Below are 19,275 nucleotides of genomic sequence, written 5' to 3' on the forward strand. Positions count from 1 at the left end.
ACACCCTGTATTATACAAGGGTCATTTGGAGAGTTATTGGCCTGACAGAGATGTCAAGTATGACAAAATGATTAAGATTCTTGTCCAGTATGATTCTATATATGGTATCCTGAAAATTTTTAACACAGGTGCATTTAGCTTGTGGTGATTGAGTAAAGCAAGCTAGTTTGACATTTTCTGAAAAATGGATAGAATTGAAATTTCAGCTGTTTTAAAGAATTTTTTTAAAGTATTAACCCTTGACACACATCAAAAGTTAGATTCCACTTTAAAGGGTTCTTCCCCTTCATTTTCGATGGTAGTAAAGTGGCTGCAGAATTTAAATGTGGCTGTATATCATTCAAGATGATGAAAACTCAGGACACCCAAAAACCACTAAGAAATTGCAAACACAATATTAAATGACTGATCATCAGCTAAAGGTGTTAGGCGAGCTTGCTGACACTATCAACATCTTCATAGACTGTGTTCACAATAGTTTCAAGTTGTTTTGAGTATGATAAGGCTCTCTGTTCAGTGGTTGCTACATTTGTTATGTCTACAAAAAACAGATTTGACTGAACACTTCTCGAGACTGTTTAAACTTATTTAAAGGTGATTCTGCTGGAGTTTCTCCAGCAGATGAAACATGAATTCACCATTACATGCCAGAGATCAAAAAGGGGTAGGAGCAGGGGGGAAAGTGCAAAAAAAAGCAAAAACACTTCTATCTGCAGGAAAAGACTACAGTTATTATCACAGACTAACTGGAAAAAGGCAGAACCATCATAAGATTATGCGATAACGCACAGGCACACACATTCAGGATTGTTGTTGCAAATTCCATGAGCTTTGAAGTGCTTCCACATGCACCATATTTGGCTCCAAGTGATTACTTCCTCTTCCCAAATCTAAAGAAATGGCTTGCTGAATGAAGCAAGTCATTTCACTTCAAACAATGAGGTCAAAGCTGAGACAAATGCTTATTTTGCAGAACTGGACAAACTGAATTATACTCAGGATATTAAAAGATTAAAAATCATTGGTTTAAACGTATCATTACAAAAAAATTCTGATTAATCTTTTGTTTTCTTTATCAGGCTGAGAACTCTCTGAACAATCCTTGTATATACAATTACCTTAACTTTTTTTTTTATAATGTAAATCCAAATTTAAAGTAAATTCTATCAGAATTTATCATGCACTATAAAATTAACCACTTTAACCTTTTGTATGTTCATTTAAAAGTTAATAAAGTAAATGAAAGGGTTATCTCAAGTATATATAGTGAACTAAACAGAATGCACTGTATATAATTCTCAGTACATCCTGTACTGTGGATAAAAACAGGATGTACTGAGTATAAAAAAAGTTTGTAGAAGCTTATAAACTTCTCTAAAGTTTACTTATTTATAAAGTCCCAAACCACTATATTATATCATATAACAGTGTCTAACAGATAGAAATAGCATTAACATATTATCATTGACATAAGTATAAAGTAAATGAAAATTACAGAGTAAATGAATGAATTTAGTAATAAAGTAGTAGTAGCAACAAATAATACTAAGGCAAAATGGACTTATAATTTTAAGAATAATAAAATAAAACCAAAAATATTGTTCACGGACCTTTTCTTCATAACCTTTAGAAAGAAGGACAACACATCGACCTTTCTTATGTCGACCAGTTCTTCCTAATCGTTGCACCAACCTAACAGGAGATCTATGAGATTCCATAAGAATTAAGAGATCAACATCACCTATATCAAGACCTTCTTCTGCGACACATGTTGCTATTAACACATTGTATTCACCAGAGCGAAATTTCTTCATAATCTTGAAACACATTAAAAATTTCATTTTTAACATTATTTTCATACTTAACTTTTTATTTTTATGCATAAATTTGAAACAATAAAATGAAGCCATTTAAGAACGAAACAACTCTGTTGGAAATCTTTTAATGCTTAGATCATTTACAGTCATGATTTTTAATTATAACTAACTGGTGCTTAAAATGTAAGAAAATTGTTTAAAATAAATTAAACAGACTTAAAACTCCCAAACAAAAGCTAATATGTTTTAATTCTTTAAATATTTTCTTTTAGAAGGCGACAAAATATTAATAAACAAAAAACAATCTAAAATTAACTAAATCTTAATTTAAGGCAAATATTAAAATCTTAAAATTGAAAAAAAATATATTTTAAGATTTTAATGCAGTCATTTTTTAAAGTCAGTTTTATCTAACTTATAAATGCAAAAGACTGTCAACAACATCACACAAGGACCAACTGGCCAATTACTTGAAAATTTTCAGGATACATTTGCATTATCCCAGGGAAAGTTTTAAGCCATAGATCAAGGCCCTAGCCCCCTTGGAGATGAAGTTGTAAATTAAAATATTCATTAAAGAAAAAAAAATAATGCTTTATTTCATTTTATTTCTGTCATCAAGTAAAATGAAAATTCTTCTTTTTTTTTAGTAAATATTTATAAAATATTTAATATTCTCACAACAATGAACATGATGAACATTGGTGAACTAGAAATGGAGCTCTCCCTGGCTAGATAACTGGGCACACAGGGTGTGGATCCATTGATCAAGCTAGGTGACATTGAATGTGACGTGTCAACTATACTGGAAATGGATAACGTGGATATACAGACGTGCAGGTATCAAGTATATTATAATTCAGTGAAGGGGGAGCAAAGTTTTCTTTTGTTACTCCCGAGTTCAGTTAGGAGTCATTTGTAGCCTGCAAGTCTTTGGTTTTTATTTTTCCTGGTAGTGGAGTCGGTTCCTGCATTAGAAAGATGTTAATATACTTGCACAGAGGACATGGTGCACCTGACAAACAGGGGTTAGGATAGGCAAGTGTAAAGAGGGCCATCCCCATGAACTGAGAGTAGGATCATAGTTGTGAAAGCGACAGGGAGTACTTACACCGACTTAATCAAGACCATGACATCCACAATTTCCCAAGAGGAGGCGGGAGAAGTTATAATATCACTCAAGTAGGGCAATTATGATGAATTGCACATTCGGGTTCAGGGTGCGCAGAATGCAGAGAATCTTATGCAATGTTAGTTAACAAGGCTGCTGAATTACAGATTGATTTCAAAATACAAAACAGGAGAAGACCGTGGTACATATTAAAGACATGGAATCAGTTAGATAAAATTTAAATATTACTTCCCATCTCACCTGTATCTCATTTTCAGCTTAAATCTTCTCTCTTTTCCTCCCAGATCTTTTTTTGATTTTTTTTTAAGAAAACTTTCCTGAAATTGCTATTTACTTTTCCTTCAATAGCAGATTTTATCAGTACTACTATTTTAAAGAAATCTGAAGTATTGTAAATATTAGGTTGGCAATTCCAATTCCTAATCTATCATTTTTTTCAACAAGTCATCCTTCTTCCCTCATGAATTTGTAAGAGGCATTTAACCCTTGAATGTTTTTTCTAGTATATTTTTGTCCCAATTTATAAAATTAGCTGAGTTTCCAAATGAGGGCTTGAGGAAGTTCAGGTCATCAAGATTAAAAAAAAACAACATGTTTTTGACTTCTCAGAATAAGTAATCATAAGCCATTAAATCACATGTACATAGGACCAATAATTACAGCTTAGTATCTTCACAAAAAAAGTGATTGAAGTAATCTCTAAGCTAAGAGCATACTAAGAAGGTGCCCCATCTATCAACCAGACACAGAATAGCTAATGTTAAAATGGGGTTATTTAACCCCATTTATGGGGGAGAATAACATTTCGTAAAACTTCAAGATATGAATTGCCTGTTATACTTGTCAAAGAAATAAGGACCCAATGTTCCTTTTTTGTGCTTCCATACCTTTCCTTCCCCATAATTAAGCAAGGATTTTCATCAGACCAATACACATAATTTGATGGCTTTTATGAGGTCAATTGGCCTGAAGTACAATTCATCAGAACATATCACTAAGCTAGAGAAATAAGAATCTGTTTCATAACAAATAATAAATTTCTTGTAAAATTCTGCCGTTCTGTAAAAACTATATTCAGGAGGTGTAAGAAGTAATCTTGACTGACAACACTTAAACTTCGGTTTCTTTAGAAACATTCATATACTTGTTCTAGATATTTTCAGCCTAACATATACAATTCTAGTTGACATTTGAGTTCTCTTTATTACTGTGTTGTAAATACAGCCTATTATGTATTTATAATTAATATCAATAACTAGTACTTAGGTTTTTAACAAGTAGATTATTTTTTTTAATTTATTTACGAAGTAAACTTTGCACATCTTATTGAATTTTAAATGGAACAAAAACACTGGTACTGGCCAAGATGGTTAGCTGGATTCCTTCCTATTTGCTAGTTCACAAACCAAGAAAATTTCAGGAAAAACATCCTAGAAAATTAAATGATATTAAATAAAGATACTTTATTATGGATAAGTTATCCAATGCATCTAATGTTCCACAGCCAAAGACACATTTAATTACTCGAACACTTGTACAACAAATATTTAACAACATTCATTTAACAACATAAGCAGTTTCCTTTGAATGGGTGTATGCATGTTGCTAGCATTTAGTAATGTCCTTAGATATTAAAGTAAATTAAAAACACACATACAAAGCAAAAAGTAGTAGTAAAGTGTAAAGATCTCGCATATCTCCAACTACTGGTTGTCAAAAAACAACGATTTCACATTTCATGTTTAAAATTACCTTTATTAAGTATAAATTCCTATTAGACAATTTTGTGAATGGTAGAAGGAGAAAAATCAGAAATTTTTTAGGCCGATAATGTATAAAATAGGCAGGAGTATGCAATTGTTTATTGATTTCTGATATCGGCAGTCTGAAATTACCAATAATTGTATAAGTTATTTAAATCTTTCAGAATGTACTGATTCAGATGGTTCATTTATCATGCCTCAATATCTAAAAAAAATATCTTCATAAAAAAAGTTAAAATTAAAATTTCACCTTGAGCAGTTTGAATAAAATTTTTGTCTAACAGTCAGACAACAAATATATAAGGAAACAAGTATCACTGAAAACAGAAGGAGATATATATGATAAATAAAGATACTAAAGTATTATTATTAAAATAATATGAATATGTATATTTTAGTATTTAATAGAAACACTAAAATAAACCGTGCACATGGTGCATTTTTAACATTTTTAATAATCTTTATTTAATGTGCAATGTAATTAAATGAATTCAATCATGATTAAGGTTGCTGGATCCCACAAAAATACTTCAATGATAAATTATAAGATATGTCCTATCTCAATAATCATACTAGGTGGTGTATAGTAATAGAATTAAAAATATAATTTAACAGTTCAGAGGCATAATATGAATCTTAAAAAGATAAAGTTCAATAAAATAATATAATATATATAAAAAAAATACATTTCATACCTCAATTTGTTTCTTTTGAGTTATTCCGTCACGTTTATCTTTATTACCTTGACCAATGAACATAACTGGCTTAACATCTGGCACAAATTTTTGAAGAATTTCATGAACTTCAGATACAACTGATCGAAACTGAAATATAATTACAAAAAAACTAAAACTTTTGAAACAACAAACTAAATCAAATATTTTACATTAAAACAAAACATTATTGATTGCACTAACGGTCATCTTAAATAACTATCCCTGGTTAAAAAAATTAAAATAAATTATTTAAATAAATGGTCTTACTCTGGTATCACATGTTACTAGTTTTTCTTTAATAATAAGGCAGAAATGTAATTAGAATGTGATCAAAAAGTGTGTTAGTTTAAATTGTGCAATTTAATATATTTCACAGCATTCAAGTGTCGTTTTAATGTAAGTGTAGAATATCAAGGCTATCAATGTAGATTGATTTGTGATATTTTTCTGATACAGTAAGCAAATGTTGATTCTTTAAGTTGTAATGGATGGATTTTAAGTGCTCATTGTATATTTGTTTGAAGCTCCATTCATTTTGATCAATTTAGTACAAGACTATGTAGTAAAGTGGTTTATATATTATAGGAGCAATGAGTTTGTTAAGAGGAGGCTGTGTTCGGTGTATAACGGTTTGTTTTTGCTCATAGTTCTGAAAGAATATAATTTACTGATGAATATTTATTTTTCAAGTGTGTTGAGAAGTTAATCATACTTATAAAAACAGATAGTTTATGTATGGCTGAGAGGTTTTATGTGTTGTGAATGAGAGTGTTTGTCATTTTAGTTTTATGTGACATATTTTAAAAATGTAAATTTATTAGTTGCTTTTTGTGAAGTAAGGTCAAGAAAATTTAATTATTTATTGTGTTCATATTCAGCAATAAATTTTAATTTGCAGTATTTTATTTAATTCATTATTTTGTTTGTTTGAATGTAAGTAATAGTTCATACTGCCTTGAGTTGGCTTTATACAAGACAGTGTGAGTGTGATTAACATCTATTTTATTATGTTATTTTGTGAGCATATTATTTGGTAAGATTTCTGGTAGAGTGCTGGAAATAAAAGTCCATACAACGACTTTTATAATGTGTATAATACAAGATAGGTAAGAAATGTTTTCACAGATTAGTTTTAATTTTCAAAAATTGCTCACATGAAAAAGTTTTAGAGTACAATGAAAGATATTAACATACCTTTGTTCACTCTGCCTATCAAGAATGAATTAATAGTGAATAATATCCTGCAAATTAAATGTGACTGTGGATATGGTTGACTTCTACTCTGAAAAATTGGTGTTTTGTCTGCCTCAAAAAAAAAAAAAATCATTGTTTCATCTCCTGTTGTGATCTTGCTCAGAAAATTTTCATCTTGATCAGCCACAGTGATGAGGTCTCTTGGCAGTGTCATGTGAGTTTCTTTCTGATCTGCAGGCAACACAGACATTTCAGGGTGTGTTGATAAATCTTTTTACTTCCTTGTACGAATTAAAGGAAGTACTGTGATTGTGAAAAATTTCGGTTTTCAGATTTCAATGGAAATATCCATTTTGACCATCCCTGAATCTATTTTGACTAGTTTCAGCATAACATCTGTACATACATATGTATCTTGCATAACTCAAAAATGATTAGCCATAGGATGTTGAAATTTTGGATTTCAGACTGTTGTAACATCTAGTTGTGTACCTTCCCTTTTGATTGCAATCGACTGGACCAAAAGTGTGTAAAAAAAAGGAATTTGGATTTTTGACTTTTTCTTAACTGCAGTAATAAGCCCATAAGCCCTCATTGAGGGCTTTTCAGTGATAATCATAAGTGGTACTTATTTTCATTGGTTCCAGAGTTATAGCCAAATAAAATTTTAATTAATGAAATATTTGGGCTTACAAGGGGAAGGCATATAGGCGAGAATCTGACTTCAATTCCTTTTTTTTAAATTAAAATATATTGATTTATTAATAATTATTAACCTCTGATTGTAAAAAGGTTTTTACAACAAATAATAACAATAAAAATAAGAAAATGGAAAAATATTAGAAGTTATTAATGAAATAAAATTTTATGCACTTTTCATTTTAAAAAATGTGTATATGTAATTTAATAGGCATACAAGGAAGTCATGTGGTGTTCAGATCAAATTTTTTTATTATGGAAAGTACTTTCAACTGATATCCCAACTACTGATGCTATTTCCTTGAGAGTTTTTCTTATGTCACTTTGAACAATATTTTTAACATCCTTAATATTTTCTTCACTAAATGAGTTATACAGGCACCACTACGAATGTCACCAAACGGTGACACCACCAATCACATCAACATCACTAAATGCTTATATCAATCGCAAACTGCTATTATATTCATTCACAATTCTCCTTATGCTTTTCAAGCATCATTTATGTCTAATGATTTTTTAAGCATAACAAAATTTTATATTTGTGCACCATTCAATTACTGACATTTTCACTGCGACATACACAATACCAAATAAACATTCTTTAGGACAGTTGTATGTAAAACAGGAAATGTGTGATATGGCTATATTGTGACATTGTGTGTGCTGACAATTAAAGAATCAGAAATTTCCTGTTACAATTGCTATTTTAAATTGTATGAGGCTATTCTGAAAACTGTTTTATCTTGTATCTATGTTGGAATGCAACAAGTACTTTATACTTGTTGGAAGTAATTTTGTTTTTATTAACGTACAATATGTATTTTTAATAATATATTTCTCAGATATGTTCTGATATTTTTTATAATCAAGAATAGCAATTGTTTCTGTTACTGGAATGTCAATGTACAGGTTTGTTCGTGTCAAATGATCCTAATGTTAAATTGAGGGATATAATGATTTTTTTTTATCATAAACATGAGGTCTGCACTTCTTTTAATCTTAGCGATATATTCATATTTTCTGATACTCTTATCCATGTATCAGGCTAATTTTGGCAATGGTTTTGTGGGCTCAGGCACTTTAGTAATTCATGGCAGGGTATATAGGAATTCTGGGTCAGGTGGATTTGTTTAAGGAAACATTTTCAAGTAGCTGGTATAATATTTTTAATTGCCGTTGGAAATTTGTTGGTTGGATCCTGTGTAAATTGTTATATTTTTTTAATGTAATCTAGAATCTTGCTGAATATTAATTTCTGTATTACTTCTGTCTGAGTGTGCTACTCTATCTTACAACAGAACAGTAACAATGTAATAAGTAAATAATTAAAAGTTATTTTTCAACATGATTTTCATGAAAATGTTATAATGATTTATTTATATCCACCAACATTACATATGACACTATATACAATAGCCAGCAGAAAATTAGCAGTTACTTATACAATGTAAGAAAATAATGAGAAATTATTTTCCATAATTGTATAAGAGATCTTGTAACAGAGATCTGTTTGGGTATTACAACAAAATATTACATATATTTGATTTAGCATGTACTGTTTTTAAAGTATGATTCTTGAACTCAAATTTATGGGTAAAGTTATCTTAGCACACAACTTTTCCTACAGTTTAAAACATCTCTGAAAATTTAATTTCAGACTGGAACATTTTTTTTGTATTGATGAGTCTGAGAAGTGCTATTTACACATACCCCATAAATGATGCAGTGTCAGACTTGGACAGGTTCCACTAGATGTTGTTAAGAGCATATGTATACCTGCACCCTACTGACTAAAACTCCTATCTCACCATTTCTCCCCACGGGGGCCAGGCCACAATGAAGCACTCTCAGCCCCAGGGATTGCCTTCAAACTCAGGGTTTCGAGAGACCTCGTGCATCATCACCTTAGCCCATCTACGCAAGCACGAATGAACTATGGCTCCACAGGAGGCTATTCATATCCCTCTAGCTCTCTGATCTAATTCTTCACCTAGAAGCTGGAATACCTAGAACTTTCTCAGGCTATTCTATCCTCGCTTCTGACTCCTTACTCCTAATAATACGGGTAACCAAACGGGAGATGGAATCCCATGATTCCTCATTGCAGAGCATCCATTCTCTTGAACCTGTGGAGATATTAATGGAAACAGCCATGGCCCGTCACGAAATGTGTGAGCTCATAACTGAGCTCACCAAATCCCCTCAGGACCCACAGTTTAACCTCTTTGATCAAGTGTCTAGTCCATGCACTGGTGGAAGCTTCACTCCAACAGACCTGCCATCGCTCTAACAAAAGGTCGTACATCTCGCTTTTGTTCATACCTGAATAGGTTGCGCACCTCACTTTAGCAAGCAACTCGACGTGACATTCCTAGTATAACAGACTGCCTCAGCCAAGACAGTCCTGTATGCAGAGCATACTCTCAGGGACATACGCCTCTGTAAACCCTCCATGTGCGTACATTTCTCTTTGAACTCATGGCTTTTTTCTATACAGGGATCACATAAAGAATTAGAGAGTTAATTACATATATATCTTATGCCTGGAAGATTTAGGGCCACCTACATTTGTGAGTATCCTACTCAGAGCCTAGCAAGTCTTCTCAGCATTCTTCGCAACTTGGCCGACATATGCAGAAATGAGCGCCTATGGTCAATGCAGATGCCGAAGTATTTAACTTCATTGTTCGGAACTATGGAGTGCCTCTTCAAATCGAAATATATAGGCTCTAGCTGCCTCCTTCCAGCCAAGACTACTGCTTTAGTTTTGCGGGGAAATAAACTCAAACCCTGCTTAGTGTATAACTTGTCAACAACTACTATTTTCTTTTAAGATAACATGTCTTTCACACCTAGCAACTACTACGAGAGCTAAATCACCAGCATAAGTGACAGTTGAGACCCCTTTGCAATAAGTCAGGCCAAGTACACCCTCATACACAAGGTTCCACAGCGCCAGCCCAACAACCGAGCTCTGAGGAAGCCTGCAATGTACATCGAAAGACAGATGTTGGTTTCCCAGTTTGTAAACCACCTTTCTACACTGGAAATATATTTGTAAAATTCTCTGAAGATGTGGGGAAATGCGCCATTTCTCCAGAATTCTGAAGATGGACAGCCAATTAATGAAATTAAAAGCATTTTGGACATCCAGGAGTATCACAGCCAGAATACTCCTGGAACACCAAGTCCCATTGGCAACCCATTCTGCCAAATCCACAAAATGTGTTTTGTAACACCCATCATAGAATGACCTTGCCTGAAGCCGTTCTGCATGTAGCTCAGACCACCTCTTTTCTTGACTTCTTACTGCAGCCTAGTGACAAGTAACCTTTCAAACAGCTTACAAAAGCTGTTTGTCAGGCACAACAGTTGATAGGTTGTAGTTTCACCAGGACCACTAGGTTTCTCAATGAATACTAATCAAGAGATCTTCCACTCTTCTGGTATGTAATTGTGTAAGATCATATAGTTCATGCTATTAAGGACAGGAATCAGAACAACCTCTGTGACAATCTTCACAACCTCCGATGGGATCCCATGCAGTCCTGGACTCTTATGAGGCTTCATACCTCATGCAGCCGTGAAAAGCTCATATATCTTGAACAATGGCAGGTTTTCCATGACAGGCAGGTTGATCTTCATCCTTGGGAGAACCGCCCTCAGGAAGAGGGTGCCAAACTCCACAACCTGGGCAGCTGTGAGAGTGGGGAGGTGCCATCTAAAATGCCCCAAAACTATACTAAAGCCATCCCCCACACATTGCAATCAATCTCCTGGCACAAAGACCTCCATGCATCTCTCTTAGCCTCCTTGATCGCAAATTTGTAGTTACGCCAGCTGAACAGATACTCTTCTCGTGCCATTTCAGCGTGAAGGCTGTGACTGTGATGTCTGGCTGCTCACTGATATAACCTACACTTGGCTTGGCACCTACCTCTCACCTTGCTCAACTGTGGGGTCCACCAGTATGCAGATTTTCTAAAACTGTCAACTACCTGAATAACACCTGCTTGCTCACACTCTTCAGCAACTACTTCGGTGAGAGTGCAAGGCAATGAAACCTCAGTAAGGCTGACCACAACTGATTCTCTCAACCTATTACATCCAAATCTGGATACACAACCGCCATCGGACTGCAACCGCAATTTCTATCAGAATGAGAGAATGACTGCTCAAACTTTCTTCTTCCAAGACTCACCATGAGATCAGCGAGCCAACATGCATGTTGGCTCATGTTGGCTCACGAGCGTCAAATCAAGACATGATATAAATTCACCTCTCCGAAAGGTGGGATCATCATTATTGATACATATCAAATCCAACGCATTGATAAAATTCTGAAAATAATTACCATGTGCATTCTGCTGGGCACCAGCAAAGGCAGGGGATTTAGCATTAAAATCTCCCAAAACTAAGATCCTCCGACTTCAAAACCCCACAATGAAGTCAAACAGATGGTCCAAGAAATCTACATATACCAGCAGTTCAGTGTTGGGGGAGTGGTAGCAGGAGAAAATCACCTCATCCCCTATATCCACGCTGATGTATCCCATACCACACCCAGAATTGACTCATGATATACCACCAACGGGGAAACCAAAGCAGGCATCATATTCTATGTTTGCAAGCCACCTGTTCCCTTATTTAGTTTGGAGATGGCAATCATGTCAGCTCCAGGCTGGAGGGCCACCTGCCAGCAAATGCTGACTGCCTGACTGCACCTGTTGGTGTTCAACTGAAGAATCTTCAGTTCAAATTAGGATAGGCACTGCTCAATGACCAGTGGTCCATCGAGCCACACAGCATGCAACTGACCTTTTCCTCACACTATCTTTCAATGCTCCGACTTAGCACAATTAAAGCACAGGGCTGTGCGATCCACACTGTGCAATTTGACACCACATTACGAAGAACTGCACCCCGAATAACAGGACGGCACTGCACCCATCCAACTCAAACCCTGTTTTCGGTTAGCTTCTTGCCTGCCTGGTACGACATAATTAATATAGTTTTTTGTATGGACCCAAAGGCGGGATGAAGAGAAGTCAGCCTTAACTCCTCCTCCCAGCCAAGGATGGCCTCAACATTTTCCTTGACATCACTCTCCTCCGTCATGGCGTTGATATCACTCAGGTGTATTATCATACGGCAGTCAGCCTTCGATTGAAGGTTTACTTGAAAATCATCAACCTTGGTCTGTAATACTGACTTAAAGGTTTCAGTCACCTTAATGTTTTTCACCCTTATCATCAATTTGTCATTATTGCCACGCCTAAGTGACAAAACATTAGTAGCTTTGTTAACTGATACTTGGTCCTTCATCGACTTAAGCAAGTCGGCATATGACTTGCCTGAAGACCTCACGACGAGTGTTTTGGTGTCATGATGCATCTGACTGTAGGTGGTTTTGCTCCTAGCTACAGAAATGTCCCGCTTCGTCAGGCAAATTCTAATAGGTTTTGTCCTGCACTTACCGAAATAGGCCAAGTCTCTGGGATAAGTGTCTGACCCTGCTGCCAGAAAAACTGAAAACCGGGTCACTCGTTTCATGGAGAACAAGGCAGTCAGCCATACAGACCCTATCTTCCTCTCTGGAGTCATGAAAAACTGTATATGTCGTGCCACCAACCAGGGTCGATTCTTTGCTTAGAAGTATAGACACCTCCATCTTGTCCCAGATAACCTGCCCTTGCTTAGCCCTACCCTCTTGGAACAAACAGGAAACTAAGGGGCTACCAGAGAATGACGATCATGTAAGCCTTGATCAGTCTGGCCTGTCAAATCCACAAGATGCACCTGCTCATCAGTAGCAGCCGGCTCATTGATGACTTCAGTAGAGGCCAATAATTCCGAGGGCCAATGCTGGGCGACCAAGTGAAGAAGTTCTTCGTCAGAGACGCCATTTTCCAATTTAACTGTTAAATCCGACTATCAATACAGCTCCGGTTGTGTTGCCATTGTTATCTTATCAATCAATGGAGATTACTCACATAGGTCTCTAAATTCCAAAGCCAGTAAGATCTTTATTGAGAAGCTTAATCTCATGGTTCATGCTGCGGTCTATATATTGACTTAAACCATCAGCCAATACATCCTGCCTAACTACAAGGGTCCCCAGATTGCCACCAGAATGCTCCTCCTAATCGGGATGAAATGGATCAGAATGGTACTTAACTGTTATAAGGTTCACAAAATGTCCTGAATGGCCTAAAATTATGATGTTTTAAATGGCATCTTCATCTGTGGGAATAACCAAATACCACAGAGTACAATAACTGGATGAGATGTTTGATGAATCTAAAAAATCAAATGTTTAGTTGAGAAATACCGGATGAGATGCGAGCAATGGGTAATGGAATTTTGCCATTCTGCACATGCCAAAATTATCACTTATAATTGCAGGACCTGGACCTTCAAAATATTATCAACAATTTCTCAGACAATCATTTATGATGTTTCATAAATAAAATTTCAAACTTTTTCACACACATTTCTTTAAACACACTTCTTTAATAACTATCTAAATTATCTATCTAAAACTATCTAATAACTATTCTCAAATTACTATCTGCAGAAAGTCCTATTGAATAAAGTATTTTAATATTTACATTTATCAAACATTACACAGATCATGAATTATTTATTTTCTCGTATCTATAACTTTATTTTCCATGTATTATTGCAAACATTATCTACTATAATGTATACAAGATCTGTAAATAAAGTAATGAGACTAGTTTTTTTGGCAGCCAAAGTAAAGTTACTAGTAAACATATGATTATATGAACAGATGATTTATATTAGGTATTAATATTATTAGTCTATTGTTGCCATGTGAGATGTAAACAAACTTTTCGTGAATCGATTTTTTGTTGTGCATTACAAAAATGAGTGATACTAATTATGAGCAATGTTGTGCAGTCAAGTTTTGTGTTAAACTCTGTGAGAATGCTACTGAAACTTTTTCAAAATTGAAAAGGGAGTATGGAGATTACGTTCTGTCACAAGCCCAAGTTTTTAGGTGGTTTAAAGCATTTTCAGATGGGCAGGAATCAGTTGCGAATGATCCATGGTCTGGAAGACCGTTAACGTCAAAAAGTGATGACAATGTTGAGCTAATCAAAGACTTGATACGGTATGACCGGCAATTAACTGACAGAATGATTGCAGAACAACTGAATTTGAACCACACCACAGTCCATCAAATTTTGACAAATGAATTGGACATGAAAAACGTTTGTGCAAAACTGGTCCTAAAAAACCTAAACCTAAAAATTGGCTGAACAGAAAAACAACAGGGTGGAATGCGTTGCGATTTTCTAGGGAAAATTGAAACTGATCCTGATTTTCTAAAAAAATGTTATTACTGGTGATGAATCTTGGATATTTGAGTACGACCCAGAAACAGAATGCTAGAGCATGGAGAGGCATACATCAAACTAACTACATCCCAAAAAACACTTCAAAGGATACCATTTTGGAATAGTAGAAAACATTTAAAAAAATTTAATTGACCATCTGAAAGATATTCTGGTTTCTGGACTGTAAATTGTAATAATGGTAATTGGATTGTAAATAAAAAGCTTTTCTAAACCAGTTTCATTACTTCATTTACAGACCTCATATATCACTGATTAGTAAGTACCATTATGCAAACGCAGATTTTAATGTTCAAAGATAACAATTATAAGAGATTAAAAAAAAAAAATTAATAGACAATAAATTCTAACAATACCTGACAAAATATAATAGCTTTAGTATTTTCTTCTTTTTCCTCAAAAGACTTGAAATGCTTTTTCACCACATCAACAAGATTTTCAAATTTTGGATGACTCCAGATGTATTTATCAGATTCTGTAACTGGCTGATGTAAAATGTAACAACTCAATTTTTATAATAAAAGTGATAAAATTAAATTACACTACAAATAATTGAATTCTTTATACAGGGTGTTCAGAAAGTCACTGTGCAGTATGCTTTAGAATTATGTGGTGCATACTATTCTTCCAGGGTTAGGTTGGATGCCCAGTGGGTTCACTGGACATTGCTCAGAAATAAACCAAGATGTCAGTTGCTGAGTTGTGATTAAATGTGTTTCTTTTTGTGTTTGTTTCATTTATCAGAATCCACAGCTGTGAGAAATGTAATGGTTCTTTCAGTAGAGAAACACATTTTCCTTGTTGAACACATCTTTTGTGAGGGTGGCAATTATACTGATTTAGTGAAGCACAAGTTTTCTGAAATGTTTCCAAATACTCCTGTTCCTCACCGCAATGCAATTCAAACTCTTATCAAAAGATTTTGGGCAACAGGCTCTGTTGAAGATGCTGATTGAAGTGGAAGAGCACCTAATCTAAATGTACAGAAGCTGCTTGATATTTCGGATGCTGTGGACAAGTTAGCACAACAGCAAGATATCAGACTAGCTACTGCACATAAAGCCATAAGAAAAGAAATGAAACTTTTTCCCTACAAAATAATGTGTATTCAAAAACTGAAACCTACAGATTATGCCAAAGGTCTAAATTATTGTTAATCATTGACAAAAATTTTACTGACCAAAATTCTGTAGGTATCCTCAACATTACGTTCTTTACAGATGAAGTGTGGTTTCATCTGGAAGGGTACATTAATTCACAAAATACACAACTGTGGTAGACATCTAACTAACCCTCATGAATTACATGAACAATCTTAAAAATTAAAGTCTGGGTCGGTTTGAGTAGAATGCGCATTTTGGGTCCAATCTTTTTTGAAAATAAAGTTAATAGTGGTTATTATGCTATTTAAACAAACTTCATTATTCACTTAACAGAAGTGTAAATCAATCATGGTTGGTTCCAACAAGATGGCGCCAAAACACACATATCTAACAAGTCAACGACTTATTTATGAAATGCCTAGTGAACCAATCATTTCGAGGAGTTTGTGGCCTGCACTAATCTGCACCTAATCTGACTCTCCCAGATTACTTTGTTTGGAGGCAATGAAACAAGCAGTGTATCGCAACAGACCACACACAATTGACGAACTAAAAATCACAATAATGGCATACATACAAGATATTCCATTACACTGGTTGGTTAAAAGGTTTGAAAACAAATTGAAACATGTGTAGTGTTGTATTAATGTTGCAGGAAGTCATTTTCAATATCTTTTATAAACTATTCCAGTTATTGTAATATCCATTTCTATAAAATAATACTATATACAGAATAATAATTAAGAAAGTTTCATCATTACATGTCCATAAATCTAGTGCACAGCAACTTTCCAAATGCACTGTACAACGTACATAACAAATAATAATTACATATTAAAAATGAACAAAAAACAAAATAATTTACAAGTGTCCTATATATTCATATCTACTTACATGTACCCATATAAATGCATATAAGTATAATAGTAATTAAATGAATTTCACATAAATTATAAAATAAAGAAATAAAAAATACATTTATATGTTTAAAACAAAATTAATACAATATAATGTAATTTACTTTTTGACAACCAACATAATAAACATAAAAAGCTAGAAAATTATAGTTTGATATCAGCAAGACAAAATATGACCAACTTTTTAAACAAAGCAATCAAGTAAATTATATTCAGGGTTTTTCCCCCTTGCCAAAGAAAATGTATGTTCATTGGGCTGTGCCTAGAACCACCACTAAAAACAAAACAGTTTTTTTTAGATAAAAACCCAGCTACACAACATTATAGATGGATTTCTGCATGGAGTATATGTTATATATAATATATGAGTATGAGTATATATAATATATGAGTATGAGTATATATAATATATAGTATGATGATGCTTTTTTAACACTTTATGACCAGATGCTTTTGTCACAGTCTGAATCATAGATATTTAATAAAATAGTTTTTATAAGCTCACCTTTAAAATTAGATTCTCAATATTATTCAACAGCCTTTTTAAATTAGAATCATGACAAAGTCTTGACAGCCCAGCAGATTTTTCTCTTGAATTTTCTGCATCTTTAACAAAAATAAAAATATATATATTTAAATTCTATTAAATAATTTAAATTATTATATTACTATTTAAATATAATTTAACAGTACAGAGGAATAATATGAATCTTAAAAAGATTAATTTCAGTAAATATATATTTCTTTAATTATTATTTTAAAATAAATATGATGATAAATTGTTATATTGTCACGGTATGCTAGTTGTAATATATCTTTACTGATGATCTTGAAGCATAACTAAGTTCAAAATAACAATAAAAAATCAGAAGTGTCTTATTTTGGTCTCTGATTTTTCAGACAGTTTCCTGTTTTTACCTTATAAACCCTGAAGAAAAAGCAAATATCTTATTGAAAGTATTTTTAACCTAATTCAACTTTAGGCTTAAAATGTGCAAAAAAAAATTCTACAATATTTCCAATTAAATGCCCAATAATCAATCTTTTTTTGTACATATTTTCTGGATGAACAGTTTTTCATCAACCAATATTTATTTCAATCAAAAGTGGTTATTTTTTGAGGTTAAAAAAATTAGTGTGTTGATTTATATAAGATATCTAAAGTACAATAAGTCAGCTAAAATTTTGCCCCTCGCCAACTGCTGTGTCTAATGTACTAATAATGTAAAAAACATGTGTCATATTCATATGACACATATTGCTCATATTCATATTTTTTTATTTTCAATGTTTTTATATGTTATTATACATAATATAAATTTATTAACTCCACATATTCATTTATATATATTTTATTTCACTTATTTTACTTTAACTACAAATAAATGCTGCGAGAATAAAAGTATTTATTTTGACTTACCATAATGTAAAAACTGTTTCTCTAATGGTGTTATATCTTCGTCGCTGAAATCATCTTTGATTGTAGATGAATAATTACTGTCTTCATCACTACTTTCTCGTAAATTGATAAAATTCTTCTTCAACATCAACTAAATATTCTTTCTCCAAATATTCATCTTATAATTTTTTCACATTGTCACATATTGGTGACTAGTATTTTTCTGTATTTGAGATTCTTCTCATAATGTAATTGTGGCATTTAACTTGTACATGGTTCACATATCCTTTTATGTTTGCCCTCATATCATTTTGACTGGGTTTAGATCCAGGTGGTATAATCACAGACGAATGGCTGTGTGACTATGAGAACTTCCAGAAGGCAATCCAAATATACTTCTTACTCCTAGTTTGTGCAGCTTAACTAATTTTTAAAGTTCTGGTCTAAGCATTTTATGATGAAACAGTATTAGCTTCTCCTGTAACCAAGATACCATCTCATATTTCTTAGATTTTGTGGTAGATGTCTTATTGTATTGATTATTATAATATGAAGCATTATCCAGCACTACAACCGATTGTGGGGGGCATATTTGGACAGAGTTTTTTTTCCACCCATTTCATGAAATTTTCAAAGTTCATGTTGTGATAATTCCCACTGGACATTCTACTTTTCCATATCAGCAGAGCGTTGTTTATGGATCCCACTTCATTATCACCATAGACGATTACCCCTCAGTTTCCTTTTGATACAGGATGATGTATGCCCTGATCAGAATTGTCCAAGCATGTTTTGTCTGAGATATGAGAGGATAAAATGTATGTTTCATCTACATAAACAAATAGGACGTTTTTCTTCTCTGTAACGTTTAATACATCTTAAATAATGTATTCTTTGTTTTTGTATTTCATAATTTTCAATGAGAATATTTCTATTATTTTTGATTTTATCCATTAAAATTCTAAGGATTTCAACATTTTCTTGACGCTCCATATACCACCCTGAAAACTAATAGCCTCTTTCAATTTATTACAAATAAGTTTAGCTGCAGGAAGCACTTTTTCTTGCAAATAGAAATCATAAACAATTTGCCTGACTAGATATTTATCAAAATATAAATTATCCATTTATATTTTTTGGGGGTTTGAAA

At 33.3% G+C, this 19,275-nt stretch overlaps 1 protein-coding gene across 1 annotated transcript in view; it reads right to left on the reverse strand.

Moving 5' to 3' along the window:
- Fancm (FA complementation group M) overlaps window positions 1–19,275 on the reverse strand; it is a 105,050-nt gene that overhangs the window by 34,136 nt on the left and 51,639 nt on the right. The window contains exons 10-13 of the mRNA XM_075370707.1: window positions 17,232–17,332; window positions 15,063–15,191; window positions 5,408–5,536; window positions 1,611–1,817 (exon numbers count right to left, since the gene is read on the reverse strand). Of these exons, the coding sequence (XP_075226822.1) occupies window positions 1,611–1,817; window positions 5,408–5,536; window positions 15,063–15,191; window positions 17,232–17,332 (566 nt within the window). The remainder of the gene's footprint in view (window positions 1–1,610; window positions 1,818–5,407; window positions 5,537–15,062; window positions 15,192–17,231; window positions 17,333–19,275) is intronic.

Source organism: Lycorma delicatula, chromosome 7, assembly GCF_047948215.1.
Source record: "Lycorma delicatula isolate Av1 chromosome 7, ASM4794821v1, whole genome shotgun sequence".
NCBI lineage: Eukaryota > Metazoa > Arthropoda > Insecta > Hemiptera > Fulgoridae > Lycorma > Lycorma delicatula.